Below are 25,009 nucleotides of genomic sequence, written 5' to 3'. Positions count from 1 at the left end.
AGTAGCGAGTGGCTCCCACGGCGTCTACTGGGCGGATCCGGCCCGGGCGGAGTATGGAGATTAGATTTAATTAAAAAACCGGGTCCTGCCCGGCGCCCGCTGGAGCTCAAGGCCCACATCCAGTAAACTGTGACAGCTTTTAATATCCAAATTACCGAGTTGGCTGATCAATGGGGACCATAACTGCTGACAGCGACAAATTCAATATCCTCCTCCACCTCCTCCTCCTCCCTGATAGATATCAACATTAAACGTATGATACAAACTGTTGAGGGGAGGGAGGTAGGGAGGAGAACTGCTAATTCCCAAACAGCGAAACAAGTGACATCATGAAGAAGCTCGTCTGCTTGCGTTTCGACCCGGATCTGTGCGAAACCGGCGGCAGCGGCGGCGTCCGTGCCGGCGGTAAAATTGCCGATGCGTGCGGGCGCCGATTCTAGGACCTTTGAGTCAAGAGCGGGAAGAGCCGGTTCGAGTCCCCCGAAAAGCTTCCTCCCCCGAGACCCGGCCTTCATCTGCACTGAAGGAAAAACACAAACGCAGTCTGGATACTTTAAATACAACTTTATTTCCGAAAAACTACAGCGGGTCCACGGGTAACGGAGGCATTTTCAACAAAGAACCTTAGAAAAAAAAAAAAAAAAAAAAAAAAAAGGATTAAAAGAGATGGAAAATAGAAAGCGGCGCAGGCCTCCATTTTGGGTCATGTGTCCGTGTGACTCCACGCCTTTTTTTTTTTTTTTTTAGCAGCCGCTCTCTTCCCCCCTCCCCCGCGGCTCCGCCTCCACCTCCACGCCGGCCCCGTGGGAGCCAACCGGGCACCTCGTCCCTTCTTTGTTCGCCGCTCCGCTCACAGAGTTTTGCTCCGACTGGTTCCGCGGCTACCACGGCGGCGACATTGGCTGCGGGTTCTGGAGGTACGACATCACGACTGCGGAGATGGACAGCCTGCGGACGGCGGGGAGAGGGCGGGAAACGTAGAGGCGTGAGTTTGAGGGAAGCGGCGGCGTGGGAGTGACGCCTTGCACTACGCAAGGCGTCACAGAAATAAGACTCATTTCAAAGCGTTCGGCGATAGACAGACAGGCAGACAGACAGATATTAGAGAGCTACGTAGCACGCTAACCCGCTACGCAGCCTCAGCAGCGACGGCCTTGGGGGTCCGACACTGCGCTGCTCCCGTGTCAGATTTTATTTTTTGAACTGAGTCACAGTTTCATGTCACCCAAGCGAATAGAGCAATTATTGAAAATAATAAATAAAAACAAAGGTCAAAAACATCATCAGTAGTCGTATCAGTTTGCTTAATCTTGATAAAGCAGTATATTTTCGAACTACTTCAAGATACTATGGTTTTGTTTATTCAAACATCTTTTTCTTCCCTCCTTCGTGACGCTTCGTTATTTGATACTCACATGAAGCTGCTCATCATCTGTTTGGTGTCCTCCGAACTTCTGGAGTTGGCGAAGCTGATGAAAGAGCAGTAGACGGCGATCCACGCACACCACTTCAACTGGAGAACACACACACACACACACACACACCAAGTCAAATGGGGCACCAAGACGTTGCTTTATACAACGTTTTTTTTTTTTTTTTTAAAGCTTGGACGTCTTTTATGATTGTTACTGTTACAGCAGGACAGGACGCTCACAGTGACACACAACCCTCGAAAACAAGAAGACATTGTTCTGAGTTGGTATGTAGTGATGTGTGCAAAGCCCCAGATTGAGCCATTCACCAGCTTTTGCCATCTTCCTCCCGCCTTCTGCAATCCAAACAGTTCCGGGTTCGACACTCTTTGATGGTTGATTTCCTCGCTGTATCGCCATGACAACACTCCGTATTGAATTTGCCGCCCAGGGTGTTCGAGGACGTGTTCACCAGCAGTTATTTTTGGCAAAGTTCTTTCTCCGTCTGCACTATATTGCCAAACTAGATTTTGCTGTTTTTTCAGAACGGGAAAACAACCAAAAAACACATTTCCAGCCACGAACCCGAGTGGTAATATTGCTGAATAACGTCCGAAGAAGGATCCGCCGTCTTTGTAGCCCAGAGCCTCCCTATTGTATTTGTGTCCTCTGTGGTAAAACACAGCGACAGCTGCCCTTCGGGGGGGACGGGGTGGGGGTGGGGACATCTGAAGAGGTGAGCTTACCTTTAATCTTCTAAATGGAAAGGACCGGGCTGGACTCACATCTATGCAGCCTTTGGTGCAATAAATGCAGACAGGGGACGGGGAGGGGAGTAAAGAGACATTCAGCCTCTTTCATTCTCATTGTGGCACACAAGCACCGCAGGCCAAGTCACATCTTCTGCGTTTGCGTGCGACGGGATTCACAGTTAGAGGCAGACTGTGCGGCATCTGCTCTGATATTGTGCTCATGCACTTGTGGAAAAACAATGACGTGGGGGTAACAGCAGTGACGTCCCATTCCGAACTCAATGCCAATTTAATGCTATAGCAGAATAAACAAATCTTGTTTCAACAAAGGAGTGAATACAACAATAACTAATAAAAAAAAAATACAGCTTGATCAAAACCAGCGATTTCACTATTGTTGTGCCTGTGTGTGTGTGTGTGTGTGTGTGTGTGTGTGCGTGTGCGTGCGTGCGGAGCAGGGGTCACCTTGAGCATCAGGCCACACATGCTGAAGATCATGCCGAGCAGGTTCATGTAGTCGGGGGTGGGGTCTTCCAGGGTGGGATTGCTCTCCGTGCTGGGCGGCTTGTACCTGCAACGGCGACGGACAAATAATGTCGGCGCATACAAACACAGCGCAGTAAGGCAAACAAAACAACATGTGTTTCCCAATAAGCACATGCCACGGCATTGTCCTGTCTTTTCCAAAAGCATTTTAAGACTTTGGTCGATATGAAAGTTAACACTTGTACCGAAAGACAAAGATATGTCACGTGCTGTTCGCGTGACATATAAACTAGGTGCTATCATGCATTTCTGGCAAAAATATCTTATATAGGGGGGACGGTAGCTCAAGAGGTACAGCTGGTCGTCTAGTAATCGAAAAGGTTGCTGGTTGGATCCCAGGCTCCTCCTGCTAGCATGCTGTAGTGTCCTTGAGCAAGACACTTAACCCCTAATTGCTTCTGATGGCTGCGTCCGTCGCTGTTTGAACAATTGTAAGTCGCTTTGGATGAAAGCGTCTGATCAATGCAATGTAATAATGTAATATCAACAAATACACCGCGTTGTTTCAGGATGGTTATTCCTGGGAGACAGAGGGGATGACCTTTAGTCCGTCTTGCATGAATATTTAAGATTTGCTGCTTCACAGTTTAATTTTATTTGGAGGACGGACGACATTTTGACGGCGGTGGGTCATTTTCCTGTCCAGTGATCGAGTGACCCCAACTTTCCCCAACCATTCATTCCCAAACGTCCAGAATCCCCAAGCCTCTCTTCTGTCGAATGCCGGCTCGTAATGTTTATATTTGCAGTGAAGAATTTGCTTTTTTCTTTTCAAATTAATTGTATAATTTTCTTCCTCGCTTTAGAGTTCCCTGTGTGTAGTAACAGTCCTGCTGAGTTTCTAGTCGGTGAGTGAGTTCCTGTTCCTCCTAAATGTTTTAACACTGTTGTAAACTGCGCCTTCACCTGCTACTCCGTGTTTGGTGTATTGCGTGTCTCCTTTAACCTGTGTCTAACTTTCTGTTGATATGTTTTTATTGCTCTCTGCTTGTATATAATGCATTGTGCACACATCGAATTGACACTCAAATCGCATTAGGGATTAACCGACAAGCGATTACAAGCCGCTCGGAGAGCTAGCGAGCTAACCTGCTAACAACCGAGGAAAGGCTAATTTTGTATTATTTTACGCACCGTAAAATCTTATTCTGCCGCCTCGGGTCTGCCGTGTTGTTGGCCGACATCGTGTACAGTAAAGTGCCGCTGAAACGTTGACCAATATGAATATCAAATGAAGCCCAACGACGCTGTGTTACGGCGTTATGGTGACAGGGCGGGTCGGCGACGGTCAAGGACCGGAAAAGACGGGGCTTTGGACCGGAAGTAACTTCACAACAAAAGTACGCGTGTAAACCAATCCAAAGGGTTTTATCAACTGGATTCTTATTTTATTTTTATTTTTTGGTGAAGTTAAGACACATACAAACGTATATCACGTAAAATAGAAAAAAAGTGTAGACACGTCAATATAAATATGGACATTTCACGATAGAATGGACAGAAATGCCGCAGCTGCAGCTTTTAGTGTGGCAGGAATAGCTCGTCCCGGCATGCACCGCGGTCATTACCGGAAGTAGCGTGGACAAGTCTCCACCGTGGTGCAATGGACGCTGTGAAACTCTTACATTTTGATGCGTTTTATCCAACCGTGTGCGGGTTCAACGCAGCGACGACACCTCTGTGCATTTAGGATAAACTCGGGGGGGGGGGGACTACAAAACAAAACGAAGTAAAGAAAGTATTTATTTTTACGTATGTGAGTTTGTAAATAGCAGCGCTGTTTAGCTAACTGTCTGTTTACAATAACAATAACAACGGATGTAATTAGAGCAGGTGTCTGCTTGCACTGATATTGCACAATATTTATCTGGCGCACAGAGAACATTCAGTTTATTCTGAATATAAATAAATAACTGTTAAGCATGCTCTCTTTTTTTTTTTTAATGCATCTTGTCTGTCTGCACTACTATGCACGGACCCTTACCAGGCCAAACGCCTGTACATGCAACATAACACGGCGCAGCGTTGACAAATATACAGTACTATTCCTTCCTCACTCTCTTTCCTTTTTCCCATTTTCCCTCAGATTTACAGGGATTTTTTTCCCATGGCCTTCCCCCAGCCAAAACCCCAGGTTCCCCAGCTTCCCCGACATCTGCTCAGGACCGTAGAGTGTCAGCAGGGGGCCGTCAGGGCTGTGCGCTTCAATGGTGAGTGCAAGAAGCAAGAACTGTGTGTGCGTTGTGGGGCGTGGGGTTGGATTTTGGGTCTTCTAGAGCTGACAGGGTCTCATTCAGTGGATTCATGTTTAACGTTTGGTAACTTAATATGCTGGAAGTTCAGTTCATTCTCACCAAACAAGGTGATTGATACTTTTGAGACCAAAATGTATGGACATGCTATGATTTACACCTCATAGGACATTGCACTGACACAGACATTTCACGACACTCGTAGACACATGTAGAGCAGTAGTGTACAGTAGTGTTCACTAACACTTAAATTGTCACTCTTGCGGTTACGTAAGACGTTTGAATGGATCATCAGATATGTTAAATCTCGCTCTCTGGCAGCTGATGGAAGCTACTTTCTGTCGTGTGGCAGCGACAAGTCTCTGAAGCTGTGGAGTGTGAGTAGAGGAACTCTGCTCAAGACGTACAGCGGCCACGGGTACGAGGTCCTGGATGCCGACGGGTGAGTCTTTGTTTCACCCGCTCTACTTTAGCATGAAGTTTTGTCGGGGGAGGTGAGGACGGTCAAAAATGGTTTGATACCAGTACTCATACAAGACCCTGACTTTAAAACATGTAAATAAAGCAGCAACACTTTTTTTCACCCAGGGTGAATTTTGACCCCTTCCATTTTGGTTTTGTCTACTTTCAAGACAAAGATTCTCGATGACCTTGGGTAGTTGAGTTAAAAACAATTCCCTACAGGGAAACTAATGTGGTATCTAGGTAACAAGAGTAACCCTTCGTCTGCTGATAGCGTTGTTGGTTGTCAATATGAATTATACCTCTGGTACACAGGAGTGAATTAAAAGTGGTCTCATTCCAATGACAGGTTACAGCAACAAGCCACGCCTCAGGCTGTCCCAGTGATGGTGCTCTCTGTCTTCTTCATGTTTTCCATCTTCCGAATTCTTCCGCAGTTCCTATGACAACAGCCAGCTGTGTTCCTGTAGCTCCGACAAGACGGTGGTTCTGTGGGACGTCGGCACTGGGCAGGTCACACGCAAACTCAGGGGCCATGCCGGGGTGAGTCTTTTTATGTTAAATTATTTTGTCATCATTTGTTAGTGATTATTTTTTCTATTGTTGACTGTTGTTGTTTCTTTCAGAAAGTCAACTGCGTTCAGTTTAATGAAGAGGCAACTGTCATCCTGTCCGGTGAGTCCCCTCAAAAGAGTGTTTTGAGTCATTCGTATGTATCTCATTTGTGGATGTTGCGGTTTGTACATGCATATGTGAACTCTGCACTGCATTGTGTTTTGTTTCAAATTGTTTTTTTTTTTTTAACATTCAGTTCCATATTTTACTGTTGATGGATAGATGAGTGCACAGGGTTGTCAGGAATGGCTTTCACAGGGGAACACAGTACCACATGAGCAAAGTGTAAACTGAGTTAGAGGTTTTTTGTTTTTTTTTGTTGAAAAATTGTGTACTTATCAGTATATGACAAGGTGTGTGCGTGGCATGTGTGTACTTGTTTGTTTTGGTGTTTTGCAGGCTCCATAGACGGCACGGTGCGCTGCTGGGACACCAGGTCCCGCCGGTTCGAGCCCATCCAGATCCTGGACGAGGCTCGGGACGGCATCAGCAGCCTGAAGGTGGTGCAGCACGAGCTGCTGACCGGGTGAGCACCCGTTTCGCTGTGTCTCTCAGAAAACAAGTAAAAGGTTCTTCCAGCAATGACGTGTGCCAGCTCTTTGTTTCAGCACAGGTGCCACAATGTGACGCTCGTGCAATTCTTTATAATTTAAAACATCCCGATGAACTGATCAACAATTTGATGTGGATGTGAGCCTTGAGCGGCCATTGTGTGGTTGCAGTCATCGAAGGGATGAATGAATGTACAGTTTATCTCTTTAGATAGTTCACAGTGCGTACTGTACTGTCTGTGGGAATTAACACTGTGTGCTGATATGTGATTACATAGATGTAGATATATTGTTACACACACAACTTTATATGGTCATGGTGACATAACATTGCAAAGTAATTAATACAATTGCCATCAGATATAAATCATAAAAGATCATTTAGGAACTCAGTTTAGGATATATCAAACATAAATTGATTGAGGTAAGTGGAGTTGGCTTCCCTTCCCAATGTTCTCACTGAAATGTTGTTCCCCCTCCTCTCCTTCAGGTCCGTGGACGGCAGAGTGCGGTGCTACGACCTCAGGATGGGCCAGCTGAACGTGGACTTCATCAACAGTGAGCGACTCTGATCAACCTCTGCAATATTAATATTTGCACCGTATTCTTTATTATGTCGTGACTGTATTTGCATTAAGCACCACTCGAACCAGAACGTGACTACCTCAGTTCTAAGATGTTGGTTTTTATTTGTTCTGCCTCCCCAGAGTCCAAAAATCTCTCCAAACCCATTTTCAAACCCAGTGATTTTTAAGTATGGTTGTGTCCATTTGTTTTCACTAGAGCCCCGTTAGCTAGAAACGAGCCCTGAGTGATGCAAACAAGTCTCTCGTCTCACAATTAGTTCTGGTTTCAAAGGGAAGAGATGGTACACGACGCTGAATGGGCAAAGCAACCCGTGATGTCAGAAAATATTTGAGTTTCCGTTAGTTGTTTTTTTTTTTTTTAACCAAGCTTCAGCATGTGAACAGAATCGCACGCTGCGTAACCGCGCCGAAGCAGCCGTGGCTCGTGTTCTAAAAGAGACGTTTCCCGTACGCGCTGCAGGTCCCATCACGTGCGTGTGCTTCAGTCAGGACGGTCAGTGCACGCTGAGCTCCTGCCTGGACTCCGCCGTCCGACTGCTGGACAAGAGCACCGGCGAGCTGCTGGGAGAGTGAGTGTTGCGACGTGTTAAAAAACACACACACACACACATCCCCGCAATGTACACCTTAAAAAATGTCAAAAAAGCCGAAGCGGAGCCGAGCTGCCGTTGCACACCGAATTTAAACATCATGCCGACGCAGGCTTTGTCCTCGTGTGCGTCTCTCAGGTACACGGGACACAAGATGAAGGGCTACAAGTTGGACTGCTGCCTGTCCAGTAAGGACACCCACGTCCTCAGCTGCTCGGAGGATGGACACGTCTACTGCTGGGACCTGGTGGAGGTCAGAGTTCACACACATTTATCCATTTGTATTGAGTTTTATTTCACACAGTGTGCGTTATGAATCCCCCTGGGGAAAGTGGTTATCCCAATTTGTCCATCCTGGTATCTTACGTTTCTAGAAGTAGTGGGCTGGATAGCTACGATACCTTGACTTCGGTGCTGGTTCTTAAACAATATTTCTTCAGTTCCATTTTTTTTAAGATGGAACTGCTGAGTTAATGCTCATATACCGCTTTCGAAAGAAAGTCTCTGCCATGTTTTTAAAAAGAAAATGACATGACATGCGTATATAAACCTTTAGTTTTCAAATGTTATTTGTTGCTCGGGTGTTACAATTTGGTAACAGCACATTTCGAAATGCAGCAATTTCGATCCACAGCTCAACTGATGGTCCTCAGTGCATAGTGAAAACACGTAAACATTGTAGACACATCATCTTGTTCATCTAAGGCCAGCATGGTCTGTTTGTTTATTATTCCACCTGTAGCTTATGGGCTTGCATTTTGTTATCAGATATTCATTTAACCTTTTTATATTTAGTAAGAGAATACAATTTGTACCAATACCAATTGTGATTTGACAAATTGTTAAAGAGGGGGGTCATTTTTATTTATTTTTTCTGCTGTGAGTTTGACATTTTTGTAGGTTTGGTTGAAAAAGTGAAAATGAAAATCACTGAGGTGCTGAACAACAACAACAACAACAACAACAACAAAAACAACAAAAATATTCCTGTCTCGTTTGCACGGCTTCAGGGCTCCTTGTCCTTGAAGTTGCCGGTGGGGAAAGCTGTCGTCCAATCACTGTCCTTCCATCCCACGGAGACCTGCCTCCTGACGGCCATGGAGGGGCGTGTCCAGGTGTGGGGGGCGGAGCCAGAGGAAACGGAGGAGGGCGGGGAGGAAGCGTGAATGTTTAGTCACTGAACTCCAGCTGTGTGTGTGTGTGTGTGTGTGTGTGTGTGTGTGTGTGTGTGTGTGTGTGTGTGTGCGTGTGTGCGTGTGTGCGTGTGTGCGTGTGTGCGTGCGTGCGTGCGTGCGTGCGTGCGTGCGTGCGTGCGTGCGTGCGCGCGCGCGCGCGCGCGCGCTACACTTAGTCGAAGAATTGACACGTTTTTGTACATAGAATTGAATAAACATTTTCCATAAACTATATTACGTGACGTAAAAAAACAGTTTTTCTGTTGGTTAGTTCTGTACATGGTTTTTCTTTATTAGGAACAAACACAATAAAACACAGCGTACCACAAAATAAGTTAAGGAACGCAACCAAATAAATAAATAACTTATCATACATAAATACATTTCCTTTGCGGTTGGACCTTTTTGAGGGGTCACTTGTGACTCGCATCGCACAGTAGTGCATGTGAGATCCATTCTTTTAAATCAATCGACAACGTTGTCCCACAGAAGATAAATAGTTAAATAGACATTTATTTTAAGCTTATTTACAACGTCAAGTAGGTTCCTGTAGAAGCATATCTTTCTGTTCAGTTCTAGCACAAAAACTGTTCTCCAAAAAAATGAAAATAAAATATAAAAAAAATTATAAAATGAAGGTTACATTTGAAGAGCTCATTTCCAAAAAACAAATGTTTTGACAATGTTTAGCATTATTTTATATCACAAACTATATATACTCCCAAGGAGCACAGTTAATAAATATATAACCTCTTAAGATATCTTAAGATATGCTGTCGTTTAGAAGTGTGCAAATTTAGTTTTAGCTTTCAAACGTATTTCTATTTGGAGCAAAGCTCTTCCTCTACGGTCGTTTAAAGAGCGCCTGCGAGCAGACTTGTCCCTCCGTCTCTACTCCACCCGTCAGCCCACGCAGCTGCAGCCGGCGGCCGACAGCTTCTCCACCTTGTGCCAGCGGTGGGTGTTGTCCAGGAAGGCCAGGTCCTCGTGGTGCGTGGGCCTGCAGCAGGCGGCGCCGTGCCAGGCGGTGCCGTGCGCCGCCGGGCCCAGCAAGCCGCTCTGCAGCAGGTTGGCGAGCGTCAGGTCGTGGTTGGAGCGCGCGCGCTCGCACGTCCCGCCGCAGTACTTAAACAGGACCGTCTCGTCCGAGTCGTAGCCCAGGCCTAGGTCCCGGACCTGCAGCAGCACGGAGCGCAGGCCGCAGCTCGCCGGGTCCGGGGACGACCGGCGCCCCCGCGCCGGCGGGGATCCGGTATTTTGGGACAGATCGAATCCAGAACCTTCGGTGCGGCCGGCGTCAGGCTCACCTCTCTGGTCCTGATCCGGAGACGCCGTTTGTTCCCTGCGATCTGGAAAGGACGAGCAACTGTTCAGCGACACATCCGAGATACCGAACCGCTCACAGAATATCCAATGAGTCCATTCCCCGAAAGCAACCCCGAGGATTCCTCTCACTGCCGTAGCACTAATTCAACCGACCTGTAAAGCCCCCCAAAATAAACGTAACTTCAAACTAACCAGCATTCGTTTCTCAACCATTCGATCCAAAATCTGAAATTGTCCAATCGCGGACCTTTCCTGTACCCCGTTACCCCAGAGGTCAGAGGTCACAGCACTTACCCAGCAGCGTCCTCAGCTGGTGTCCTTCTCCTCTGTGGATGCAGAGCAGGAGCACCGCCAGCTTCCAGAAGGGACTCATCTCCGAGCGCCTGGTCTCCGTCCGTGCGTTTTGAGATGCGTGCGTTTTGTGTTTCCTTTAGCGAGTAAGACAAGAGGGATGCTGAGATGCAGTTGAGTCGCGACCTCCAATATATAGCGCTCCGAGGCGAAGGGGGGTCGGCGGGTGCGGGGGTGAGAGGATGAGACACTGACCTGCTCCTTGCCAACAGAATATCACCCCTCACCTGATGCTGACAGACAGCGGAGGAGGGCGGGCAGGCGCTTGACCCAGAATTTGTAGTTTTGGGATTATCTAATTGGTGTAAATCATGGCGGTTGTGGTAGAGTTTCCCCCAGATGTTTTTCCAAAGAGATGTTGGCCTCGCGTGCGATGGATTCGTGTTGGGGGTGGGGGAAGTTTTACTTAAAGCTGATATGGAGCGGGCCATTGAGACGCTGATAGGGGCCTTGGATAGTCGGTGCAGTAAAGCAATCACAGCTTGGCAAGTATATTTCAACGGACGATTTATGGACGCACAGATAGTGAGAAAAGGTATAGAAGAGGAAGGAAAGGTCCGTACATAACGCCGAAGATCAATAGAGATAAATGGCCACACAACATCGACAGCGATTTAATGGGAAAAATGAATAAATATGAAGGGGAAAAACCAAAGATTACCTTGGTGGATTAGTTTCCGAGGTTCTAATGGAAAGGAATTCTAATTCTAAAAAAAGAAAAACCCTTTGGCAGACATTCCACAGTGAGTTGACTCGTCCTGCTGAGGCAGAGCTTGTGAACTCGTCCATAAATTGAGGGATTTCGTCAGCGATGCGCCTCTGAAGCACAGTATGTAGAATATGCATTAAGTATTATGTCTGTGGTAGAGGTCCCAGGCCTCTAGGAGTAGAGGTCCTGCACCTCTTGGGGTAGAGATCCCTCACTCCTGGATGTAAGGGTCGCGCATCTCTGAGTGTAGTGGTCATGGATGGGGGTGGTAGCTCAGGAGGTAGAGCTGGTGGTCTAGTAATCCAAAGGTTGCTGGTTCGATCCCAGGCTCCTCCTGCTAGCATGCTGTAGTGTCCTTGAGCAAGACACTTAACCCCTAATTGCTCCTGATGGCTGCGTCCGTCGGTCTTTGAACAATTGTAAGTCGCTTTGGATAAAAGCGTCTGCTAAATGACTAAATGTAATGTAATGTAATGTCATGTACCCCACATCTCTGGGGGTAGAAGTCCTGCACCTCTGGGGGTAGGAGTCTCACACGTCTAGGAGTAGAGGTCCTGCACCTCTTGGTGTAGAGACCCTACATCTCTGGGTGTACGGCTCCCACACCCCTGGGAATAGAGGTCCGATGCATTCACTGTGTGTATTAACCAAAATACTCTAGCAGTAGGTCCTCTGGGGTAGAGGTCTCACACCTCTGGGGGAAGAGGTCCGCACCCCTGGCTGTAGAGGTCCCGCACTTCTGGGTATAGAGGTCTCACACCTCTGGGGGTAGAGGTCCCGCACCTCTGCTGGTAGAGGCCCTACACGTCTGTGGGTAGAGGTCCCACGCCTCTGTGGGTAGAGGTCTTGCACCTCTGGGTGCAGAGGTCTCACACCTCTGAGGGTAAAGGTCTTTGACCTGGACTACTCCATGCGTGCCTTGACACCATTTTGACCCGAAACATGGGAGCCGCCTGACCACAAACTGAGTCGGAGACGAGAAGAAAGAGTGACAGAGCGTTCCTCGTCTGTTTCCTGTCCAATCCCCGGCGTGCAGGACGGAGGGACCTGACACATTCCTTCCATCCTTCCGACGAGACGGGAGGGTGCAGGCCGAGGTGAGGATGAAGGCAGGGAGGCGGGGTAGACGGATGGAGAAATCCCTCCGGAATGTGGACCACGGATACGGCCTGGAATTCAGAGGTGTCACCTGAGGAATTGAAAGAATTCAGCATCATCGGTGGGAAAAAGGAGACCAAATACGTGGAGGGCGCTGTTTGTAGTGCTGCTCTCTGGTCAGTCATAGTGTGGTGCACCGATCGACTCATTGGACCGTTTGTCACTCAGGCCTAGTCGATCCAAAATGTAGTACGTAATATCGTTCCAAAAGAATTGAGAATCCAAATGAGCAATTCGGACAATTTTAGAACTCCCAACGGCTGAATTTCTTTTTCTACAGGCAACAGGCTGGTGTGGAGGCAGGAGAGCCATGTGCGCTCACTTTCAGCCCCCATCACTTTCAGGTTATTAAATGCATATCCCCTAATTCACTCCTTGTATCCACTCAAATATTTGCTGCATTCCTGCAAGTTCAGCCCCTCGTAGTCTCTGTTTACGGTGCCGTACGGGGCAGAAATCTCCAAATTCCTTCCTTTTACGTATCAATAATCAATGAACTACATTGAACAAACGCATTGATTTGAAACAGTGAGCGATCCGTCCGCAGGGCTTCGTTGCTCACTCCTGGAGTCACTCATATTTTGGTCATTACACACAGTGAATGCAATATATCAAGGATAATTACTTCCCGGCAGCAATTCCGCTGATACACAACACCCGAAGAATTCTTAACCTTAGGAAGGCAAACATCTTTTTCACCGGTAACCACACGGAGGAGGACAGAGATATTTATCTGTGATCACATAGTTTATAAAGAATGTGCTCCTGGTAGACAAATACTGGGAATAAAGAAGACGAACGGCGTGAGAGTCTGACAGAAGCTGACTTTGAACAGCAGTCAGTTTATCTCTCCGCTCACAAGGCAGACTGGGGCTTAAGCTCCAGTCTGGGGCTAAATGCAGCCTGAATTAAAGCCGGAACTGATAAGAGTGGTAAAAATAGACTAACGGCCAAAAAAAAAAAAACGGTCACGAGAATCTACGATGCAGTAGGATCTGCGCTCAGGCGCTCCATTTTAAACATTTAAATTAATATTTCGATGCAGCTCTTACATGTGATCGGTGGATTAAATCTGTTAATGTGGGGAGGATAGAGGACAATCGACCAGAATGAAGCAGAACCTTTGTTTGAAAGGTTCGCTCCCAGTGTTTTGACCGGGATCATTCGCCTGCGCTGGACAGGTTGTGTCCACTTCAGGTGGGGTTTGGGGGACGCGTACAACGCCGGTTGGGTGTAAGGCCTCTTTGCAACGGCGCCACGCTGGCGTGCATGGAGCTCTCTGGCGACACTCACTCCGGGCGTTCCGCCGCGCATTCCTCGGTGGGCTGGTCCGACGGCGAGGTCCTTATAGGGTTTGTCTGGGCCGCGTGGGGCAGGAATGCAGGGACTGCTGCTCCCGGGAAAGCGTTCTGACGGGGTTTAGCCTCGGAATTTCAAACTCGTGTCGAGCAGCTTTTTCTCCCGAAGTCGTATATCTGATGATCAAACCACGCCGCCCCGGCCTGGCCCCCTCCCTCCACGGCTCGCGTCTCCAGCTCGCGCCCCTCGGTCTCATAGCAAAGGCGGACGCTACATTCGGTCCACTTTGCGGTCATGTGGGAAGACGCCCGAAAGTAATTGAAGCAAATGATGTGCATTGAAGCCAGGCAGCCAGGGATTCCAACAGCATGTTCTGCTATTTTTGGATTGAAAAAAAAAAAGAACCGTGATGGCAACTCTGCAGTGGGAAAACGCCATGAAGACGACGCAGTCAGACTCTATCCAGTAGCTCCGGAGGTGGCGTGGTCGCCTGGAAACCGGGAGGGGTGGGTAGTTTGATCCCCGTCCCCGCCTGACTCGTTTGCCATGGTGTCCTTGAGCAAGACACCTGACCCCTAAGAGCCGGCCGCCTCCTTGTGTGGCTGGCGCTGCGTGTAACGAGTGAAATGCTTTTGAGCGGCTAGAAAAGCGGCGTCTATTATTTTGGAAAGATGTTCTGCATCCCAAAACCTGGAATTGATTTTATGCTCCAGCTTGTGTTCAGGGTTCATTCTTGGCGCCGCGATCTTTTGGTTTTCATTCCCAGAAGAGGCTTCATTTATGTCTGTAGTCTACAGAACGCTCACACATGTACACTCAAATCGAGTTTGGGTTCTTTATTTAGAATTTCTCACGCAAGATTTCCCGCGAGTATTGTTTTGGATCCTTCCTGTTCTGTTGTTTTCATGACGAGGTTTTCCATCAACGACCACTTGGATAGAAAGACAATACTTTATTTATCCCCGGAGGGAAATGGCACAGAAACTGCAAAGAAGAGAAACGAGCGGTCCTATTAAATACCTTTATATCACAGATTTTTCTAACGTCATAATTCCTATGTTTTTTGTTGAAAAACTGCATTCAAAATATAATCTTACACCTTCACAAAGTTGAGGTAGTGGATGTAATCACTATGTTCAACCATTTCCCAAAATAATTAGCTTACACGTGTGGTTCCCTTTTTTTCCCCGATTTGAAAAACCGGAGTCACTGGCCGAGTGCCATGACAGTGTGTTCCAGGGCGAGGCCGGGGCTGCCGGGCAGGCCGCAGCGTTCCTCCACCACGCTCCTCAACAACACACTGTCCTGCAGCAGCGACACCAGGTCTCTGGGTTCTGGACCCGGTCCGGGGGCGGGGTCGGTTCTGTCGCCCGGCTTCCCGCGAGGGGCTTTATCCGAGGGCTTAAAGCCGCTCAGCCGGGAGGCCAGGGACCTCGTGCGCCGGGGCTTCGCGATCCTCCGCCGCTCCGGGTCGTGCGCCACGCTGTGGCGCTGGAGGCTCTGCTTCATGGCGAAGGTCTTCCCGCAGCCGGCGTGCGTGCAGGCGAAGGGCCGCGAGCACTCGTGGAAGGAGCTGATGTGGCTCTGCAGGTTGAAGAGCGTGGTGAAGGACCTGTCGCAGCCCCCCCTGGGACACTTGTGCACCAGCCGCACCTCGGAGTGGACGCGCTGGTGCTGGTGCAGGAACCACGTGTCACGGAACTCCTTGTCACACTGCTCACACCTGCAGGGACGAGAGGCACCGCGGTTCACTGAGAATGAGCCATGAAGCTCTGTCAACAACTCACATTCTGATCAAAAGTAGGAACCGTGCAAGTACAAGTATGAATATCTCTCTCTCACACACACACACACACACACACACACAGTAACATTGTGTAGAATTTAGTGGCACCTAGTGGTAAGGTTGAAGATTACAACAAACTGAATTATCCTCCACCACCCCCACCCATCCCTTTCCAAAGATATAGGTGAAGCTACGCTCGCCACAAGCTAACATGAGTGAAGTAATGCTAAAAAGCTATTTTATTCATATTTTATTTTCCATTTGCAGGGAGACATTACGGCGACCAGAGGAAGAGCTGGTGTTTGCAGAAGGCCCTCTCTAGAGCCAGTGTTGGGTTTGTCCATTAAGGGCTACTGTAGAAACATGGCGGTGCACTCCGTCGAAGCGTACCCGCTCCCTATGTGGATATAAGGCGCTCATTGTCAGGTAACGAAAACATGATTCTCATTTCCATGGGGTTATACACTCATCAGGGGCGCAACGGTTCACAAAACTCACGGTTCGAATCGCATCACAGAAAGGAGACGAATACAACTTTGCTTTCAATTTATTTTGTAAAACTCTTTCTCCCCATGGTCCTAAATGAAAACAACATCCAAGATGTCCAATGTTTCAATAAAATCTTACTTAACTACTCGTTCCTTAAATAGAAGTAAAATATGAGGCACGCACGATACCTTCTTCCTTTAAACATGGGTATGAATGAAAAAAATATAGGACTAGATCCGCCCCCAGTAACTGAACTTAATTCCAATGAGAAACCGGTATCATGTTACATTTCTCGCATTTATAACAAACTACATTTCGTGAAAATTGGTTCAGAACTAGGAAAGCCACAACGGGTTGGACTGGTGGAGCACTCTGCATCTCTCAACGCCTACGTATTTCTTCACTTTGCGGGTCTTGAGCGCTCCAATATGGCCGACGCGACACACGCGATGCAGCTTATTCACCACATGTGGTGAAGTAGCAGCAAGACAGAGCGACGCGCCGGGAGCCAATCACTGCGCTTCAACAGTAAAACACAGCAGCATCGAGATTTCGGAAATTTTTTAAGTATGTGGTGTAGTAAGTGAGTAAGCAACAGTGTAGTTTTTAGTAAAACAGTTTTTCACTATGGTGGCTCAATTTTGCCATTGATCTGCGGTTCACATGCCGAACCGTGTGGTTCGGCATGGTATCTACAGATCAACTAGGATCCGTTACACCACTCACACTAATTAGAAACATACTTATGATTATATTCCATTTCTGCCAATTCCGTTCCCTAAATTCTACACACTGCACCTTTGAGAGCAAGTACTTATATAGTTTTACTGGAGGTGCACCGATCCAATGTTTTTGAGTTCTGATCCGATTTCGATATAAATTTGCTGACACCTATTCAGGCGGCAAACGCCCCGCAACCCGGCCAGGGGCCGCGAGCCGGCGGTTGAGAACCTCTGCACTAGAGGGCGTTCCCGAAGTCTGTGATGGTCAGTTTTCTCCCCACTGCCACCCCCACATCAGTGGAAGTACTGGACGTCCTGGTCCATGGCTCACGTTGTACACGGCGAAACGCCGCAGGAGGATGGATCCATTCACATGGAGCTGTGTTGTCATCGCATGTGGATTGATTGGAACATTAGCCTAAACATTGATAATCAATTATTCATTAAAAATAAAATACACAATCTAATGGTAATTTCAGCACTTCAGAAATAGCGTTTATTTAGGTTTTTTTTATTTTCCCTATTCGAATTCTACTCGAATTTCATTCCTGCAGCCGTGCAACGCGGCTGAAGTGCGGCGACGCTTTTCCCCAGCTCCACCCACCAGTTCCCAGCCACGCCCGGCGCGTTGCAGCTTCATTATTTGAGTTGAATTCTTGAGGAAGCAGATCATCAAATGAGCAAAATAAAGCGGCGGGTTCGTGGTCCTGCACGAGCTACCGAACGGAACGCCGACCGGCACGCGGTATCGGCGACGTCGTTTCCGATAACTGGCGACGCGCCACATGGCGATATTGGACCGGGCCGCTCCCATCTCCAACTTCTCCTCAAACAGAAATGTCGGCGTGGTACTTGGACTTGTCTTTCGTGCCCCCAGCGCTCACCTGAACACGGGGCGGTGCGCCTCCTTGCGGTGCTTTAGGAGGTCGGTCCAGGTCTTCCCGGTGAAGCCGCAGCCCTCCTCCTTGCAGGGGTAACCTCTGTGGACCTTCTCATGCCGCCTCTGTTTGCTGGGGCAGGTGAAGCGCATGGAGCAGCCGCTGAAGGAGCAGCCGTACGGGGGCCGCCCGGTGTGCTGCTCGCACATGTGGGACCTGGACAAACAAGGGTTTATTTGTCACAACATAGGAGCTAGGAGACTGTCTAGGGGCTAGGAGACAGACCGCCTAGGAGCTAGGAGACAGACAGCCTAGGAGCTAGGAGACGACCTAGGTGCCAGGAAACAGCCTAGGTGCTAGGAGACAGCCCGCCTAGGAGCTAGGAGACAGCCCGCCTAGGAGCTAGGAGACAGCCCGCCTAGGAGCTAGGAGACAGCCCGCCTAGGAGCTAGGAGACAGCCCGTCTAGGCACTACGAGACAGTATAGAGGCGCTAGGAGACAGACACCCAATTACAGACACTCTGGTGAGGAAGGCGAGGCAGCGTCTTTACCACCTCAGGCAGCTGAGGAAATTCGAGGTCTCGGTGAGGATCCTCAAGTCCTTCTACTGTGGAGCAGTGGAGAGCATCCTGACAGGCAACATCACTGCCTGGTTTGGGAACTGTACTGCTCAGGACAGGAGGGCCCTGCAGAGGGTGGTGCGTTCAACGTACCACTGGAACAACCCTCCTCTCCCTGCAGGACTTATACACCAGGAGGTGTAGTAGCAGAGCTGCAGCATCATGAAGGATCCTCATCACCCCAACAACGGACTGTTCCAGCTGCTGTGGTGGAGCAAGAGCCTCCACAGTCACACAGCGAGAACAGAGACAGAGTTTTTTCCTCAAGACATAAGAAGTGTCAACGCTGAACTCAGCAGGGGTCCTCACTGAGAAACACACACAGGCTCCACTACCTACTGTACTGTATGCAGCATACTGTACCGCATACTGTGTCACTGTTCAGGGTTGTTCGTGATGCCGTATTGCTGCGCCGTGCTGTTGTATACTGTGCATCTCACCAACACTACCTCACTTTATTCACATGCCACTTTAATGCACATATCTGTATATACATAATAGCCTCTCATATACATAAGCCTATTCCCTTTATCGATTCTGTACCCCCACCCCTTGAGTTCTTATTTTATTTTATATAGTTTTATTTAATTATATAGTATTCAACTTACTGCATTACGTTTTAGGAATAAGTTCGTGGGTCAAGTAGAAATTCTTAGGTAGCTACTGTGTTCAGTCTAGAACATATTGTGTGTAATCACCGGGTGCGTTGCATTGACATTTCACTGCATATATGTATGAAAGTATGTATATGTATGAAAGTATGTATGAAAGTATGTATATGTATGAAAGTGTGTTTATGTATGAAAGTGTGTTTATGTATGTGACGAATAAACCTCTTGAATCTTGACAGTCTAGGTGCTAGGAGACAGTCTAGGTGCTGGTTTCCGATATATTTTCGCGTGGTGGCGGAGCAGGGACCTTAGCTGCTGGTGCTTCCTGAACTCCAGGTCGCAGCCCTCCACCGCGCAGCCGTAGCTCCTCCTCTGCTTCCCGGCGGCCACGGCCCCGGCCCCGTCCCCGGCCCCGTGCCGGCGGGCGGCGTGTCTCCGCAGGTTGGACCGGGTGGTGAAGACCTGCCCGCAGCCCTCGGCGTCGCAGCGGTGCGACCGCTCCCCGCTGTGTATGAGGCGGTGGCGGGCCAGGTGCTGCGCGGTGCCGAAGGCGCCGCCGCAGCCGGGCTCCCCGCAGCGGAACGGCCGCTCCCCGGTGTGCCGGGCGAGGTGCGCGTCCAGCTTCCATTGCTTGTTGTAGCGCGCCTCGCAGCCCGGGAACGAGCAGATGTAGCGCCGGTGCGGCTCCGCGGCGGCGGCGGCCATGCGTCGCTGCCCGGGCGGGACGGTCGCGTCGATCGCGTCTTCCCCGCGTGTCGGCGTTGTGCCGTGCGTCCGGCGGTGACGTCACATCCTGTTTCCGGCGGGCTGGAGTCGCCGGGCGCTGCTGCCCCCTCGCTGTCGGCGACGGGAAGACCGACCGGGCGACCTGGCAGTTACGTGAGGAAAACGGCTTCTCCGCATATTCACAATGTTCACAAAAGCACCAAACGACGCAGGATTATTCTCCTAACAGTGTTTTGTCAATATTTTAAAAACACTGCATCTTGTTTTTTACTAAAATCTCAACCAGACGCCAGGAACAGACCAGACCGTGCCAAGTCCCAGGACACATAAGCACAGGATTAAAGATTCAATATTCAAGAGGTTTATTCATCACACATATCACACATATACATACTTTCATACATAAACATATATATACTTTCATACATATACCTACTTTCATACATATACATACTTTCATACATATATATACTTTCATACATATACATATATATACTTTCATACATATACATACTTTCATACATAAACATATATATACTTTCATACATATACCTACTTTCATACATATACATACTTTCATACATATATATACTTTCATACATATACATATATATACTTTCATACATATACATACTTTCATACATATACATACTTTCATACATATACATACTTTCATACATATATATACTTTCATACATATACATACTTTCATACATATATATACTTTCATACATATATATACTTTCATACATATACATACTTTCATACATATACATACTTTCATACATATATATACTTTCATACATATACATACTTTCATACATATATATACTTTCATACATATACATACTTTCATACATATACATACTTTCATACATATATATACTTTCATACATATACATACTTTCATACATATACATACTTTCATACATATACATACTTTCATACATCTATATACTTTCATACATATATATACTTTCATACATATACATACTTTCATACATATATATACTTTCATACATATACCTACTTTCATACATATACATACTTTCATACATCTATATACTTTCATACATATATATACTTTCATACATATACATACTTTCATACATATGCATACTTTCATACATATGCATACTTTCATGCATATACATACTTTCATACATATGCATACTTTCATACATATACATACTTTCATACATATATATACTTTCATACATATATATACTTTCATACATATACATACTTTCATACATATACCTACTTTCATACATATATATACTTTCATACATATATATACTTTCATACATATATATACTTTCATACATATACATACTTTCATACATATATATACTTTCATACATATATATACTTTCATACATCTATATACTTTCATACATATACATACTTTCATACATATATATACTTTCATACATATACATACTTTCATACATATATATACTTTCATACATATATATACTTTCATACATATACATACTTTCATACATATACCTACTTTCATACATATATATACTTTCATACATATATATACTTTCATACATATACATACTTTCATAATTATATATACTTTCATACATATACATACTTTCATACATCTATATACTTTCATACATATACATACTTTCATACATATACCTACTTTCATACATATATATACTTTCATACATATACCTACTTTCATACATATACATACTTTCATACATATACCTACTTTCATACATATACATACTTTCATACATATGCATACTTTCATACATATGCAGACTTTCATACATATACATACTTTCATACATATGCATACTTTCATACATATACACACTTTCATACATATATATACTTTCATACATATACATACTTTCATACATATATATACTTTCATACATATATATACTTTCATACATATACATACTTTCATACATATATATACTTTCATACATATATATACTTTCATACATATATACTTTCATACATATACATACTTTCATACATATACCTACTTTCATACATATACCTACTTTCATACATATATATACCTTCATACATATACATACTTTCATACATATATATACTTTCATACATATATACTTTCATATATATATATACTTTCATACATATATATACTTTCATACATATACATACTTTCATACATATATATACTTTCATACATATACATACTTTCATACATATATACTTTCATACATATATATACTTTCATACATATATATACTTTCATACATATATATACTTTCATACATATATATACTTTCATACATATACATACTTTCATACATATACATACTTTCATACATCTATATACTTTCATACATATACATACTTTCATACATATACATACTTTCATACATATACCTACTTTCATACATATATATACTTTCATACATATACCTACTTTCATACATATACATACTTTCATACATATACATACTTTCATACATATGCATACTTTCATACATATGCATACTTTCATGCATATACATACTTTCATACATATGCATACTTTCATACATATACATACTTTCATACATATATATACTTTCATACATATATATACTTTCATACATATACATACTTTCATACATATACCTACTTTCATACATATATATACTTTCATACATATATATACTTTCATACATATACATACTTTCATACATATATATACTTTCATACATATATATACTTTCATACATCTATATACTTTCATACATATACATACTTTCATACATATATATACTTTCATACATATACATACTTTCATACATATATATACTTTCATACATATATATACTTTCATACATATACATACTTTCATACATATACCTACTTTCATACATATATATACTTTCATACATATACCTACTTTCATACATATATATACTTTCATACATATATATACTTTCATACATATACATACTTTCATAATTATATATACTTTCATACATATACATACTTTCATACATCTATATACTTTCATACATATACATACTTTCATACATATACCTACTTTCATACATATATATACTTTCATACATATATATACTTTCATACATATACATACTTTCATACATATGCATACTTTCATACATATGCATACTTTCATGCATATACATACTTTCATACATATGCATACTTTCATACATATACATACTTTCATACATATATATACTTTCATACATATATATACTTTCATACATATACATACTTTCATACATATACCTACTTTCATACATATATATACTTTCATACATATATATACTTTCATACATATATATACTTTCATACATATACATACTTTCATACATATATATACTTTCATACATATATATACTTTCATACATCTATATACTTTCATACATATACATACTTTCATACATATATATACTTTCATACATATACATACTTTCATACATATATATACTTTCATACATATATATACTTTCATACATATACATACTTTCATACATATACCTACTTTCATACATATATATACTTTCATACATATATATACTTTCATACATATACATACTTTCATAATTATATATACTTTCATACATATACATACTTTCATACATCTATATACTTTCATACATATACATACTTTCATACATATACCTACTTTCATACATATATATACTTTCATACATATACCTACTTTCATACATATACATACTTTCATACATATACCTACTTTCATACATATACATACTTTCATACATATGCATACTTTCATACATATGCAGACTTTCATACATATACATACTTTCATACATATGCATACTTTCATACATATACACACTTTCATACATATATATACTTTCATACATATACATACTTTCATACATATATATACTTTCATACATATATATACTTTCATACATATACATACTTTCATACATATATATACTTTCATACATATATATACTTTCATACATATATACTTTCATACATATACATACTTTCATACATATACCTACTTTCATACATATACCTACTTTCATACATATATATACCTTCATACATATACATACTTTCATACATATATATACTTTCATACATATATACTTTCATATATATATATACTTTCATACATATATATACTTTCATACATATACATACTTTCATACATATATATACTTTCATACATATACATACTTTCATACATATATACTTTCATACATATATATACTTTCATACATATATATACTTTCATACATATATATACTTTCATACATATATATACTTTCATACATATACATACTTTCATACATATACATACTTTCATACATCTATATACTTTCATACATATACATACTTTCATACATATACATACTTTCATACATATACCTACTTTCATACATATATATACTTTCATACATATACCTACTTTCATACATATACATACTTTCATACATATACATACTTTCATACATATGCATACTTTCATACATATGCATACTTTCATGCATATACATACTTTCATACATATGCATACTTTCATACATATACATACTTTCATACATATATATACTTTCATACATATATATACTTTCATACATATACATACTTTCATACATATACCTACTTTCATACATATATATACTTTCATACATATATATACTTTCATACATATACATACTTTCATACATATATATACTTTCATACATATATATACTTTCATACATCTATATACTTTCATACATATACATACTTTCATACATATATATACTTTCATACATATACATACTTTCATACATATATATACTTTCATACATATATATACTTTCATACATATACATACTTTCATACATATACCTACTTTCATACATATATATACTTTCATACATATACCTACTTTCATACATATATATACTTTCATACATATATATACTTTCATACATATACATACTTTCATAATTATATATACTTTCATACATATACATACTTTCATACATCTATATACTTTCATACATATACATACTTTCATACATATACCTACTTTCATACATATATATACTTTCATACATATACCTACTTTCATACATATACATACTTTCATACATATACCTACTTTCATACATATACATACTTTCATACATATGCATACTTTCATACATATGCAGACTTTCATACATATACATACTTTCATACATATGCATACTTTCATACATATACACACTTTCATACATATATATACTTTCATACATATACATACTTTCATACATATATATACTTTCATACATATATATACTTTCATACATATACATACTTTCATACATATACATACTTTCATACATATATATACTTTCATACATATATATACTTTCATACATATATACTTTCATACATATACATACT

The 25,009-nt window shown here is 43.2% G+C and overlaps 4 protein-coding genes across 5 annotated transcripts; 1 reads left to right on the top strand and 3 right to left on the bottom strand.

Moving 5' to 3' along the window:
* Positions 1-549: 549 nt before the first annotated feature.
* wdr83os (WD repeat domain 83 opposite strand) lies at positions 550-3,988 on the bottom strand. The gene is made up of 4 exons (XM_079998795.1): positions 3,845-3,988; positions 2,630-2,735; positions 1,416-1,513; positions 550-948 (listed from the first exon to the last, which is right to left on the bottom strand). The coding sequence occupies exons 1-4, from the start codon at positions 3,892-3,894 to the stop codon at positions 882-884; spliced, it is 321 nt and encodes a 106-aa protein (XP_079854921.1). The 5' UTR covers positions 3,895-3,988; the 3' UTR covers positions 550-881.
* A 311-nt stretch (positions 3,989-4,299) lies between these two features.
* On the top strand, positions 4,300-9,176 carry wdr83 (WD repeat domain containing 83). 2 transcript variants are annotated; one of them, XM_079998793.1, is made up of 10 exons: positions 4,300-4,439; positions 4,797-4,920; positions 5,284-5,404; positions 5,862-5,967; positions 6,051-6,099; positions 6,439-6,565; positions 7,081-7,148; positions 7,638-7,746; positions 7,906-8,020; positions 8,778-9,176. In XM_079998793.1, the coding sequence occupies exons 2-10, from the start codon at positions 4,818-4,820 to the stop codon at positions 8,931-8,933; spliced, it is 954 nt and encodes a 317-aa protein (XP_079854919.1). In that variant the 5' UTR covers positions 4,300-4,439; positions 4,797-4,817; the 3' UTR covers positions 8,934-9,176. The 2 variants fall into 2 exon arrangements, with proteins under 2 accessions (XP_079854919.1, XP_079854920.1); XM_079998794.1 differs by having other exon boundaries at positions 4,300-4,462.
* A 669-nt stretch (positions 9,177-9,845) lies between these two features.
* Positions 9,846-10,641, bottom strand: LOC307229561 (persephin; the record flags this gene model as incomplete). The annotated part of the gene is made up of 2 exons (XM_079999561.1): positions 9,846-10,291; positions 10,563-10,641. 2 exons carry the CDS (start codon positions 10,639-10,641, stop codon positions 9,846-9,848), a joined length of 525 nt encoding a protein of 174 aa, XP_079855687.1.
* A 4,081-nt stretch (positions 10,642-14,722) lies between these two features.
* Positions 14,723-19,672, bottom strand: LOC307228940 (transcription factor IIIA-like). The gene is made up of 3 exons (XM_079998792.1): positions 19,200-19,672; positions 17,667-17,876; positions 14,723-15,508 (listed from the first exon to the last, which is right to left on the bottom strand). Exons 1-3 carry the CDS (start codon positions 19,595-19,597, stop codon positions 14,992-14,994), a joined length of 1,125 nt encoding a protein of 374 aa, XP_079854918.1. The 5' UTR covers positions 19,598-19,672; the 3' UTR covers positions 14,723-14,991.
* Positions 19,673-25,009: the final 5,337 nt, after the last annotated feature.

The sequence above is a fragment of the Zeus faber genome, assembly GCF_960531495.2.
Source record: "Zeus faber genome assembly, chromosome: 4".
Taxonomy (NCBI): Eukaryota; Metazoa; Chordata; class Actinopteri; order Zeiformes; family Zeidae; genus Zeus; species Zeus faber.
The sequence above is the reverse complement of the archived record's forward strand: the minus strand, read 5'-3'. Positions and strand labels throughout refer to the sequence as shown.

Bases quoted from the DNA above. Each gene is read 5' to 3' on its own strand.
- wdr83 (XM_079998793.1), top strand. From the start codon at position 4,818: ATGGCCTTCCCCCAGCCAAAACCCCAGGTTCCCCAGCTTCCCCGACAT. The intron at 4,921-5,283 runs GTGAGTGCAAGA...GCTCTCTGGCAG, and splicing joins CAGGGCTGTGCGCTTCAATG to CTGATGGAAGCTACTTTCTG. The intron at 5,968-6,050 runs GTGAGTCTTTTT...TGTTTCTTTCAG, and splicing joins AACTCAGGGGCCATGCCGGG to AAAGTCAACTGCGTTCAGTT.
- LOC307228940 (XM_079998792.1), bottom strand. From the start codon at position 19,597: ATGGCCGCCGCCGCCGCGGAGCCGCACCGGCGCTACATCTGCTCGTTC. The intron at 17,877-19,199 runs GTCCCTGCTCCG...TTGTTTGTCCAG, and splicing joins AGGAAGCACCAGCAGCTAAG to GTCCCACATGTGCGAGCAGC. The intron at 15,509-17,666 runs GTGAGCGCTGGG...TCGTCCCTGCAG, and splicing joins GCGCACCGCCCCGTGTTCAG to GTGTGAGCAGTGTGACAAGG.
- wdr83os (XM_079998795.1), bottom strand. From the start codon at position 3,894: ATGTCGGCCAACAACACGGCAGACCCGAGGCGGCAGAATAAGATTTTA. The intron at 1,514-2,629 runs GTGACCCCTGCT...TGTGTTCTCCAG, and splicing joins TGTGTGGCCTGATGCTCAAG to TTGAAGTGGTGTGCGTGGAT. The intron at 949-1,415 runs GTGAGTATCAAA...CGCCGTCCGCAG, and splicing joins CAGATGATGAGCAGCTTCAT to GCTGTCCATCTCCGCAGTCG.